Genomic DNA, 12,717 nt, shown 5'->3' with positions numbered 1-12,717 from the left:
AAATATAAAAGATGAGAGATTGCTAGTCTTTTCCAGCAAGCAAGAGACAAATTTATTCTCTCAAAACCAAAATCCATTTTTGTTTCACGGAACAATATTAACTCTTTTACCTTAAAAGATATATTTAAAATGAACCTTTATTGACACACTTTATTTATATGTTGGGCACACACTCCACTGAAAATATGCTCAATAAGAAAAGACTTTAGTGTCCATTATCTTGCTGACTGTAACCTTGACATCCTTATTTCTCAGACTGTAGATCAGGGGATTCAACATGGGGATCACCACTGTGTAAAACACAGAGGCCACTTTGACTGTGTGTCTAGAGTTTTTGGAGTTGGGCACACAGTAGAGGAAGAGGATGGTCCCATGGAAGATGGTGATGGCGGTCAGGTGGGAGGCACAGGTGGAGAAGGCTTTGCGGCACCCACTGGCTGAGCGCATCTTGAGAATGGTGACAACAATGGACACATAAGACGTGAGGATGATGAGCAGTGTGCTTATCACATTAAAGGTGGCAAAAATGAAAAGAAGCAACTGGTTGATAAAAGTGTCAGAGCAAGAGAGGGACAGCAGTGAAGAAAACTCACAGAAAAAGTGGTTGATTGTGTTGAAGCCATGAAAAGATAATTCTAAAGCAGAGCACGTGAGTATCAAGGAACATGCCACTCCCCACGCATATGAACCCACCACCAGCATGGCACAGAGTTTCTGGGACATGGCAACTGTGTAGAGCAGAGGATAACAAATGGCCACAAAGCGGTCATACGCCATCACAGCTAATAACACAGATTCAGCCACCGCAAAGGTACAAAAGAAAAAGTATTGTACTACACATCCTAAAAATGAAATGGTTCTGTCTTTTACCACTAGGTTCACCAGAGTCTTGGGGGCAATGGTAGAGGAATAGCAGAAATCCACAAAGGAGAGGTGGCTGAGGAAAAAGTACATGGGGGTGTGCAGTTTGGGGTTAATTTTGATGATTATGATCATCCCAAGATTTCCTACAACAGTGACACTGTAGATGACCAGAAAAATCAAGAAGAGAGGGACTTGGAGTTGCGGGGAATCTGAGAAGCCCAAGAGCATAAATGTGGCTCCACTTTTATTTCCATCTGACAACAACATGGTTTCTGTTTGTCCAAATCTAAGAGTTAGTCCTGAAAAGAGAAATATTAAGGAAACTATGGAAATAGGAAGCTTGGTTGACCACCCTCACCAAGCCTGGAATATGAAGCCCAATGTCTTTCAGAATTTACATGTTTATTATCCAAGATATGCTAAATGCCTAAAGTTTTAGAGGATTCTACCCACTGGTAAACTTTCTAAGGAAAAAAAATACAATCATTGAATTAAATGTTCTCATAGTTTTTAATATTTACAAATATGGTAATATGAGGTCAAAACTTTTAAGGTCATTTTAAATCAAATCTTTACATGGTACTTTTGACATTCCTTAAACTTTATAATTTCATAAAATGTTTCCCTATGATAATAGGGTGACTGATTATATCAACCCTGTGATTATAAAAATCAGAAATTTCTAAATAAATTGATTTTTACAACATATATTTTCACGGTGACATTAAATATCAACAGCTCTAACACTGAACATATGTGTCTCAATTGTTAATTTCATGTAGTGATTTGTAGCATCTTTGTTTGTCTGACGGACCCAGTGAATGTGATATCAAAATATGTCATAATTTATTTTTTTCCATATGCTTCTCCATTGACTGAGTTTAATCCTCATTGCTAGAGGATGAATAAAATGCAGATAAAGACCAATCTACACATCTATGACTGGTGCTGGGATCCTCAGATTCCTAGCCATGCATCTATTCCTCTACACCAAACCCTGATCCTGTTTCTTTATTAATAATCATACTTCCAATTCGTGAGCCAAGAAGACACTCTAAATCTATGGGAAATATTCCAATGGCAGGATTTATGCCACAGAGATATACAAGAAAGCAGCATCAATATGAAACTCACAAGAACAGAATTTAGGAAAACTTTCTCACCCTGGAATAACTAAATATAGAAAGACTCTGACCTAGAAACTTCCTTTGCCTAGGTCTCTATCTTCTCTCTCCCTTCTAGTTACCTACGTTATTCATTCTGCCCCTGTTACCTGTAAAGGAGAAGGATTAAAACTTGAGGTAGTATGGCACTAAGGAGACATCTCATGAGAAGACAACAACAAGGAATCATTATATTTTGCTAATTGGTGTCTAACACCTCTCAGATTCTACCATACGAAGAATCTCTTGTTCTGTCATTTCTGACAAGATTATCTCTCAGCACACAGCCCAAGAAATAGTTTCCAGATGGTCTGTCCTTAAAGATGTCAGATAATATGCAGTCACCCTACCTTTTCCTGTACTCATGAGTATGATTTTTTTCCTTAATCGAACATTTCACTTTTTAAAAAAAATTTAAGCTAATGTTAAATTTATTTTAATGGATCTTATGTCCCAAATGCTGTCATAACAGTGAACTAAAATTTTCTATATCTTTGAGTCTGGAAAATATGATTGCTGAAATTTACCCTGTAGTTTTTATGTTTGTTTGTTCCAACTTGGTTGTTATTACTGCTCTCAGGGGTCAGTTGTTTCCTGTTTTATAGTCTTCACTAAAGCTGGTCTCTTTTATTTATTTATTTTTTACTGTAGAGTCTATTCAGTCCTTGTTTATTTCTTTTTACTTATATTCCCATATATTCTATCCTGACTATTTCTCCAAAAATTAACAGACATAAGAAAATACACACTCCCAAACTTCTCAGAGCTCATCTATTTCCCCACCTTGGGTACCTGTTTTCCTGGGACTGTTATTGAGAAGCTTAGCTAAGCCAGGCTGTCTAATACAGAGTTCTTAGAAAAAGTGCAGTTTCTGTTCCTTACACACTCAATTATATTTCTCAAAGTACAGCTCTAAAAGGTAAGATTCCTTCCTCCCAATTTGTTCTCTAGATGGAAATTAATATCTTTCTGTCTTTAGAATCTTAACACAAACCTGCTGATGGAAAATGGAGGGCCTCTCCTCATTGAGAGTTATGTGTGCGTTCTTAAATCTATAGTTACCACCTTGGAGATATGAACCCTAGAGACTACCTATTGCCCCATTCTCTTGAGGTCACAAATAAACACTTAAAATTAATCACTTTTATCTGATGTAATTCTCAAATACCTGCATCCCTGAAGAAAAAAAAATATATATATATGTATATATATATATATAGCAGCATTAAGGTTATTTCACATAAAACAATTTATATTTTAAAGTCACATTCACCAGACATCTGATCACTACCACAACCTCCTACGCTTATAAAAATATATGTGAATTTAAGAATCATCATTGTGAAATATATATTGAGTGGCTATTTTCCAGGCATAACCCTCTTCCTCCATATCACACACACTGAACATACTGAAGAAGGGTGAAGATCCAGCTTTCAGGTCATCATCATGACTCATTGAGAGTTAAGGCAAATGTATTCAAAAAGTAAACATTTAAAGGATGAATTATCTAATCCCTGTTAAATCTCTGTACACATCTCACTCTTTTTCCCTACTCTTTCCTATTCTGACCTCATTACTATTCCTTATGTTCTTTCTAGAAGTGCCTTCTCTAACTGGGATTCTTTACTTTATGTTTTTTCCCAAATGCTTCTTTTTGGTGAAATCTTCCCTGAACTCACTATGGTATTGTAAGGGCTGCCCTGCTACCCAACTTTAGTGGTTAAATAATTAACATGATTAAAACATTTTTTAAATCTTTATTCAATGCATTGTATTTTATATAGTTAGTTCCCTCTCCTAGAAAGAAAGTTTCAGGAAAGCAGGTATTTTTCATTGTTTTAATCCGTGATATGTTCCAAACTCCCTGATCAGTAACTAGCACAAAGTAAGTATAACATGAATTTTTTTTTGAATGACAAATATGACTCTCCAGGAAGCTGGGAATTGATTCAAATCTACCAGAACTTTTGAAAGTTAAAGAGCAGAGTGATGATAGATTGCAAAGACAAAGGAGGTCTGTATACTTTAATAAGAAGTGATAATTTACAGTAAATATGTACAATTGTAATTTGTCAATTAAAATTAAAAAGTAGACATCAAAAGTAAAAAATAATCAAATCTTCAATCTACTGGATTTCCTATACGTATTTAGGCTCACAACAATAGAAATATTTAATTTTCAAAATCAAGTAAATAGTGGTGAAATAACTTGTAAATGGAAATCAATATCTCAAATATTTTTCTTTATAAAATCTTAAAAGTAGCTTCACCAAAGTTTTATCACATTTGTTCATTAAGTAAACATGTGTCCAAACCAACTATATCCAAGGTTAGGCTATTGATATGTGAATAATACAGAAATTAATAACATTAAATATCTTTGTTCAAAGGATGTTTATTTCTGTATTAATAAGCATCATCCAGCAAGAACTGTTCGAAGATTATGTATTCATTAATCAGAATTAAAATAGCTTCTATTTTGTTAACATTACTTTCTGGTACAGGAACCAGAGAAAGGAAGTTGAGTACGTAATAACAATATGTAATGATTCATACATTTATTCATTTTTCATTAAACAAATATTTATGACAGGCTAGTCTGAGGCCGTTATTATCTTAGGTAATGGGGGACAGGAAAAGAATGTCTCTTTGTCCATCAGGTTTATATTTAAAGGAGGATTAGAAATCAAATAAATATGAAATGGTTTGCCAGTCATGATAGATGCCAAAGATAACACTGGGGGTTGCATTTTAAGTAGGAACATCAGGCAAAGCCACAATTAGGTGCTATATGAGCATGGCCCATTGTGAAGTGAGACAATTAGCTATTCAAGTAAGTGGGAAAAGTGTGTTGAGCTTGGTGAAAAGGTTAGAGTAAATAAAACTTATTTTCAAATAGATGGTCGCTTTTGAATGCATCCCAGCAGCTCTGCAGTATGTCGTGATGTTCTGCACTTTCCAAAGCTCTTTGCAAAAATATAACGTTTATATTGTAGGATGGCATTACTTATGATAGAAATTAAAGAAGGAAACCTGCTTTGGTATATCTGTGCCTATACTTTAAAGATGTATTTAAGCCACTACGTTGGTATTTCTCAGAACAATAGTGGCATGAGAATGGCAGTGGTAGAGTGCTCTGTAGAAAGCTTTCACTGAGAAATTACTGACAGATAATAAAATTTTAGGTCTGCAATAATAACCTGGGGTGATAAAATAAGGAAAGTTTTACCAATGTAATTGTAAACCTGTACGATTGTAAACATGGTCATATTTTAAGTATATTGCATTTATCTATCAATCAACTTTCTAAGACAACTCTCACTAATAGCTTGTAAAATTAGTGCAAACATTTGTAAAATGAACATTTGACTAAACACCCATGCCAAATTTGAACCTGACAAAAATAATGTATTCTTAATTATTATTTAATACCCAGTCCATGCTTAAATTTCCTAAATTGTCTCAAAAACATCTTTTTTCCTGTTTGTTTGAATCAAGAGTCAAACAAATTTGGTTGTCATAGTTAAGTTTCTTTTATTATGTAACAGTTTTCTGTGTGAGAGCTTGTGTTTGTGTGTTCAGGTAATTTTTTCAGGAAGAAACGGACCACTTGTGGAATGCTGCATGCACTGTATTCAGCTTATTTCTTCATTTGGTGTCAATTTACTTGTTTCTGCACCAATTTTTTTAAGCTAATGTCCAGATCAAAAATGTTTATACGTTCAGGTTCATTCTATTACTTTCTTTCTTTCTTTTTTTTTTTTTTTTCTGAGTTTCTTTTAGATGAGGATTCTACCTAGGAGTTTCAAGCTGCTGTCAGTTTCATTCATTTGGGAGGTGCATGTTAACTGGGTTTTCATCTTTTAGTGATTTTAATTATGATGTTCAGATTCAGGTAGTGTTGGCTTGATTACTTTTTGATTGATTGATTGATTGAAGCATAATTGATTGTACATACCTGGGGGGGCACAGCTTTGAATGTCTATACCTCTGTGTAATATGTAATTTTCAAATCAGGATAATTAGTACATTCAACATGAAACAATGTAATCATCATTTTGTGGCACTTTACCAATTTCTAAGTATAACACCTTATCTTTCTTTTGCACCTCTGATGGAGTATGTTCAGTTCTTTTCTTTCAAGAATTCCATGAATTATTATGATTGTTCTGTCTTTGTTGCTTCACTATTTTTAAATCTCACTTAAAAGTGAGGAAATATTGTATTTCTCTTTCTGTGAGAGTCTTATTTCATTTAAAATTATTTTCTCTAAATTCATCGATGTTGTAGCAAATGGCAGAATTTCCTTTTTTTTGTGGCTGAGTAGTATTCATTACATATATATATATATATACACCCCATTTTCCATATTAAGCCATGCATTTATTGGAATCTAGGTTGGTTCCAACTCTTGGCTATTGAACTGCAAGAAACATGTGAGTACAGTTATCACTTTTACATGATTTCAATTTCTGAATGTATACTATGGAGTGGAATTGCTAGATCATATGGAAATTCTACCTCTGAATCATGGGTGCTCCAGAAGGGGAGGAGAAAGGAAAAAAAAATATATTAAAAACCTTTTCAGTGAAATAGTAGTAGAAAACTTCCCAGGTACAGAGAAAGATAGGGCCATGCACATCCAGGAGGCTCAAAGATCAACACACAGATTCAATCCAAAAATGTCCTCTCTGAGACACAGCATAGTCAAATTGACAAAGCTCAAATATGAAGAGAGAATTATAAAAACAGTGATAAAAAAGTATCAAATTACTTATAAGCGAGTATCAATCTGATTAACCTCTGACATCTGAACTAAAACTCCATAGGCCAGAAGAGAATGGAACAATATGCTGAATATACTAAAGAAAGAAACTGCTAGCAAAGAATACTGTACCCAGGAAGCCCATCTTTCAGAAATGAAGTAGAAATAGTGTATTTCCCAGACCAATAAGAACTGGTAGCATACCACCACATGACCAGCCCTAAAAAAGTGTCCTTCTGTGAGTCCTGCATCTGAATTAAAAAAAAAAAAAAAAAGATGATCACTATCATGAATATGCAAGAAAAAAAACTGATAGAACAAAAATGCAAGTGAGAAAGAGAGAGAAACTATATCTTACCACCACAAAAATATAACAAACATGGAAGACAAACAATATAATGTAAAAAAAGGAACAAAAGATATTTAAAGCAACTGAAAAAAACTGATAAATGGCACGAGGAAGACAACACAATTTAATAGCAACACTAAATGTAAATGGATCAAACTCCTCACTCAAAAGATTGGTTACTTTGTTTTAAAATTACACCAAGTTTTCACTCAGTGATTTTAATACCAACCTAAATCATCACCTTGAGCCATTTTTTTAAAAACAGAAGTTCTAAAATTGTGATTTTCTAATTACATTCTTTTTCCTGCTTTTATTTATTCAGAACTTCCTCTCATTATGTTTAGGAGACCCTAAAATACAATTTATAGAGGCAAGATAAAACAAATATTTGTTCCCTTAATTTACAATGTTCATACTATTGAGTAAAGAGCCAACTAAGTTTTCATTTCAGACAATGGTTTATTCTATTTTATTTTATATAATCTACATATAAACATATTTGATGCCTTTAAAATAATTACAGTCTATATTCATTGTTATGTTAAATATTTTTAATCATTAATCAGTGGAAGCTACTCCAAATTGCTTCTGAGGTGTATTCATGGTGATTTGACTTGGTGTTGATAGTATTCTAGGTTTTGTAAATTTTAAACTACTCAAGACTCATTTTGTATATTTTCTATTCTAAACCTCATATTAGCTGTTTCTACAAGTAGCCCTGTATCTGCTTGGAGGAAATAAGGTTTTCCTTTAAAGGAAATTTGGAGAGGACTTCTGGTCAGGATGGAGAAATAGATGGTCCACAGCATCACTCTCTCCCACAAATCAACAAATGTACAACTATAAAAAGGCAACGACAACCAAGATGTGGCTTCTAGTGTTCAGGGGAAAAGGAGGAGACCTATGGAGCACAAGAAGACAGGAGAAACCAATATGAGAGAAAGAAAAAAAAAACAAAACACTCCAACCATTTTGAATCCCGGCCGCTTCCAGGCTAAAGCTGGCAAAAACCACAGCTGTGCAATTCCACTGAAGTTGCTTGGAGGTAGCAAGGGAGAAGAGGGCCTTGGCGACCCCAAGGCCAGCAAGACCACTAATAGGTTTCCCATGGACCCACACAGGAGTAAGGAACCACAACAAATTAAAAAAAGGAGCCACTCAGAGGACAGTGAGTCATTACCAGGGACCGGAAAACAGGCCATCCCATGGGAAATGTTTGGAGCACAGGCAGTGGGAGATACAAGCCCATTGGGAGAACCCTGCCACACAGCAAGGACAGCTGATATGCCCAGCAATCAGTATAGAACCACTCAGAGGAGACTGGGCAGGAATATAGGATTGCATGGGGTGAAATTTGCTGAGAAGCCTCAGGACCAGACTAGAGTTTCTACACAATCCAGGTGCACTGGATCTAACTAGACATGGAAGTAACTATAAAGTCAACCGTTAAAACCTCAGCTGCACAAAAAGCCTTCCCCAGGGAATCAGCCACAAAGCAGGAAATTAGCTCAACTACAGACCTCTAGTACTGGTCCCAACAGGAAGTTCCCTCATTTTAGAAGTAAGCAAAGGGCAACAAATTAGTTCTAGTGCAAAGTTTAAGTGGTGGGAACAGCAAATAATCCAAAACAGAACTGAAAGTAAAAACAAAGTACCCACAACCGGAGACAAAGTTTGATATTAACTAGTAAAGGTCTCATTTCACCAAAGAACACCTATGACACCTAGAAGGAGTGGAAGTCCCCTGGGTTACCAAGCCAGAAAGAGGGGAGAACAGCAGACCTCAGCCATGCACCCTGACACCCACAACCAGTCCTGAGGTTGGGGGCCTCAGGCTTTGGCCACATCCCCCAAAGATGAAACAAGCCCAGCAACAACCACTGAGTCACTGCAGGAAACACCCTGAGCTTTCCTGAACCAGGGTGTTGGGCTGTCAAGGGTCTCAGCCATGCCCCCCACACGTGCAACCGTCCCAGTGATGACCACCAAGACACAGCAGGAAGGGCCCTGGGTTCCTGAGCTGAGGTAGTGGGTGGTGAGGGCTTTTACCACACCCCCTGACATCTGTACCCAGCCCAGCCATGACTAAGACACAGCTACAAGTCCCCTTGTCTCCCCTATGGGAATGAGGCAGATGATACAGGCCTAAATCCCACTCCTCCTCCTTCCTCCTTGTTGCATCCCATTCCCTTCACCTTTCCCTTCTCTCCCTACCTCCCAACAGCTCTGCAACAAATTTATAGAATGTACAAAACATAATAATTTTTTTGTTTTGACATTTTTACTTATTTATTTGTTTTTAAATTTTTTTATTTATGCATAGTACATTTTTATTGGTTATGAATATTCATGAAATACAAAACTGATTGTCAACACTTGTGCCCAAGATATGATGGCCAGATCCATATTGGCAGCATGGTCATTACCACAAATTGCAATTTTACCCCATGTTAACCACACAATTATCCCTGACCTCCCTCCACATTTCCCTTTCCCACAGTCCACCTTGTATCTCTAGATATGCTCTCTCCCTCTGTAAGTCCAACATGTTAATTGCTGTTCTGTTTATAATAAGTAAGATATGGAACTGACCTAATGGATGATTGGATAAGAAAAATGTGTTATATATACACCATGGAATACTATTCTGCCATAAAAAAGAATGAAATTCTCCCATTTGCAACAATATGGTTGAGCTTGGAGAAATTTAAGTTGAGTGAAATAAGCAAAGCACAGGGGAATNATATACACCATGGAATACTATTCTGCCATAAAAAAGAATGAAATTCTCCCATTTGCAACAATATGGTTGAGCTTGGAGAAATTTAAGTTGAGTGAAATAAGCAAAGCACAGGGGAATAAATTCCATATGTACTCACTCGTAAGTGGGAGCTAAGAGAGAAAGAAGGAAGGAAAGAAAATACTAATATTAATAAAAAAATGTTAGTTCACATATTTTGATAAGTTGTAAAATTTTCTCTCCTGGTTTTCAAGTATTTCCCACTGTCTCTCTATCACTCTTTACATTAACACATGAACTTTTTAATTACTTATATGTTAATGTTTGTGCTCTATATTTATTAACTATTTTAGAAGTAGTTGCTCATTACTTTTCATGCTAACAGTATTGAGTTTTAATTAGCATTCGGTCAAGGCACAGATTTTAATTATACAGTCCAATATATTTGGAATACATACACCCCTTTAAAATTGACACGCAGATCAAGACATTGAGCATTCTCATCACCCTAGAAAATTTCTTTATATGACATTCAGATCAACCATGACCCCCACCAAGAGCAACTACTGTGTTGGCTTTTTATCACCATAGATTGGTTTTACCTGTTCTTGAAATTCATATAATGGAATCATACACTATGTAATCTTGAGTCTGTCTTCTTTCACTAAACAGTATGGTTTTGCAATTTATCTATGTTGCTGCATTAACATAGTTTTTCCATTACTATTACTAAGTGATTTTCTGTGGTGTGAATATACTACTATTTTTTTTTTTAAATCTATTCTCCTGGGCAAATGGACCATGGATATTCTGTGGATGGATATTTGGGTTGTTCCCAGTTTCAGTTATTGTGGATAAAGCTGTCATGAACATTTTCGTACAAATCTTTCTGTGGACATATGCATTTATTTAATTTTCTAGGAGTAGAAATGCTGAGTCATATAATTATTAAGTGATGTTTAACTTTATTAGAAACTGCCAAGGAGGTAGGAGGTTGTACAATTTGACACTCCCACCAGCAACATATGAAAGTCCCAGTTGCTCCCCATCCTCCCCAATCCATGCTATTATTAGCCATTTTTATTTATGGCTATTCTTCAAGGTGTCATGTTTTTATATTTTTTAAAGTACAGTTCTGAAGAGCTACAAGAAAAGTTCAGCCTCCACGTCTAACAGTAAGCATTCTTTTGCCTTCTGCTGCTTCCTTATCTTGAGATAGTCTTCATTATGGTGTTCTGCCTTAGGATTTAAGGGAGACAAACTGTCTTTTTACCCTGCATGAGGTTAGGGGGGCTAACAGTTGGGGTGACCCTGTGTCAATGTGGAGGAAAACCTTGGCCAGAGCAGAGCACAGAAATGCTGTCCTGCTCACAAACACATCTGACTCGCTGGAGCACAGACCTGAGGTTGTTGGACTAAGCTGGAGCCAAAAGAGAAGGATGATCCCCAAAAGGGTATGGGGAGAGAGATTTCTCTTATGCCCAGAAAAAAGGTTATCCAAAAGAGGGGTAAAAAGACTGCACAAAATGCCTTTGTGATATACTTTATTGATAAAATTATTAGTAAAAAAATAAATAATAAGTAAGTAAGTAAATAAATAAATAAATTACGGGAAATTTGGAGGATATAAATGTTTATTGCTACTGAGCTATAATTTTTATTCATACTAATGTCAGACAAAAATATTATTTCAATCTAAATTGCTAATTCTAATGAAGATGAAAAAAAGTGTACCTTCTATTACTTCATAACTTTAACTTTTTTCATATACTAACAACCTTAGTTTTAACGACAATTAAATAATTATTTTATTATTATTATTAATTTTATGTACTATTTAATTTCTTCCTACTTTCTTTAATTTTCATTTCAGTTTTTTCTCTTCTTTCATGCATTTGATCATAGTATAAAAAGGTCTCCTAAATCTGTTCTTCATTCACTTTAGAATATTCTGAGGGATAATGAATAGCAATATATAAAAACCTTCCTTTTTCCATTTTTGCAGTTGTATACTTATATGGTTTGACCTATAGTTTATTCAACCACCTTCATACTACACTTTATATAGTCTGTTGTTATTATAAATAAAGCTTAAGCATCTGTTGTTTGTTATTTTTTCCTACCCTACCTTTGGGATAGATTCCTGGAACTGTGAAAGCTTTGAAAGGAGATAAACGCATATGTAATGACACTAGTACTTCTAACCTCCTACAGTCGGTGTTGTAACTTGTTACATTCCTGCTCCAAATGTATAAAAATGCTTGTTTCCCCACAGATTCACTTACAAGCTGTGTTATTTAACTTGCAGATTTCTGCCACTCTGATAAGTGAGAAATGATAATTCAAGGAAGTTTTCATTAGTGTTTCTATTATTATCACTTTGCAAAATTCTCGATAGGCTTAAAGACTATTTGTATTCTTTTTACTATACTATAAAATTATATCCTATTTATATTTTTCCAAAGGACTGTCATTTTCACCTCTACTAATTGTGACATAAGTAGCGACTGTCCCTCAAATTTTCATTTGTCATTTTATTTTCTTTTCTGTTATTTTTGCAAAGAAGTGTTTTATACACATGCAAACTTAACTTTAAACATGCTTTTAGAACACTGCTCTGCTGTATGAGAAAAGATAGATGCATAATTTTATTTTTTCCTATTTGGCTGTCTATTTGTCCCAGTATGACACTGTTTTAATAATAGAAATTTTACAAGTTATTTTAAATTCGGCATTGTTAGTTTCCTATTCAATTTCTACTTTAACTACAAGGGTGTTTGTTACCATATATTTGTGTTTGTTTAGTCATTTATATAAACATTAACAAAGAAGT

The 12,717-nt window shown here is 35.1% G+C and overlaps 1 protein-coding gene across 1 annotated transcript; it reads right to left on the bottom strand.

Moving 5' to 3' along the window:
* Positions 1–189: 189 nt before the first annotated feature.
* On the bottom strand, positions 190–1,131 carry LOC103610699 (olfactory receptor 5D18). The gene has a single exon (XM_008594810.1). It carries the CDS (start codon positions 1,129–1,131, stop codon positions 190–192), a length of 942 nt encoding a protein of 313 aa, XP_008593032.1.
* Positions 1,132–12,717: the final 11,586 nt, after the last annotated feature.

This window comes from Galeopterus variegatus, unplaced genomic scaffold (assembly GCF_000696425.1).
Source record: "Galeopterus variegatus unplaced genomic scaffold, G_variegatus-3.0.2 Scaffold11631, whole genome shotgun sequence".
Lineage (NCBI taxonomy): Eukaryota > Metazoa > Chordata > Mammalia > Dermoptera > Cynocephalidae > Galeopterus > Galeopterus variegatus.
Note: the sequence above shows the minus strand (reverse complement) of the source record. Positions and strands in the feature narration are given on the sequence as shown.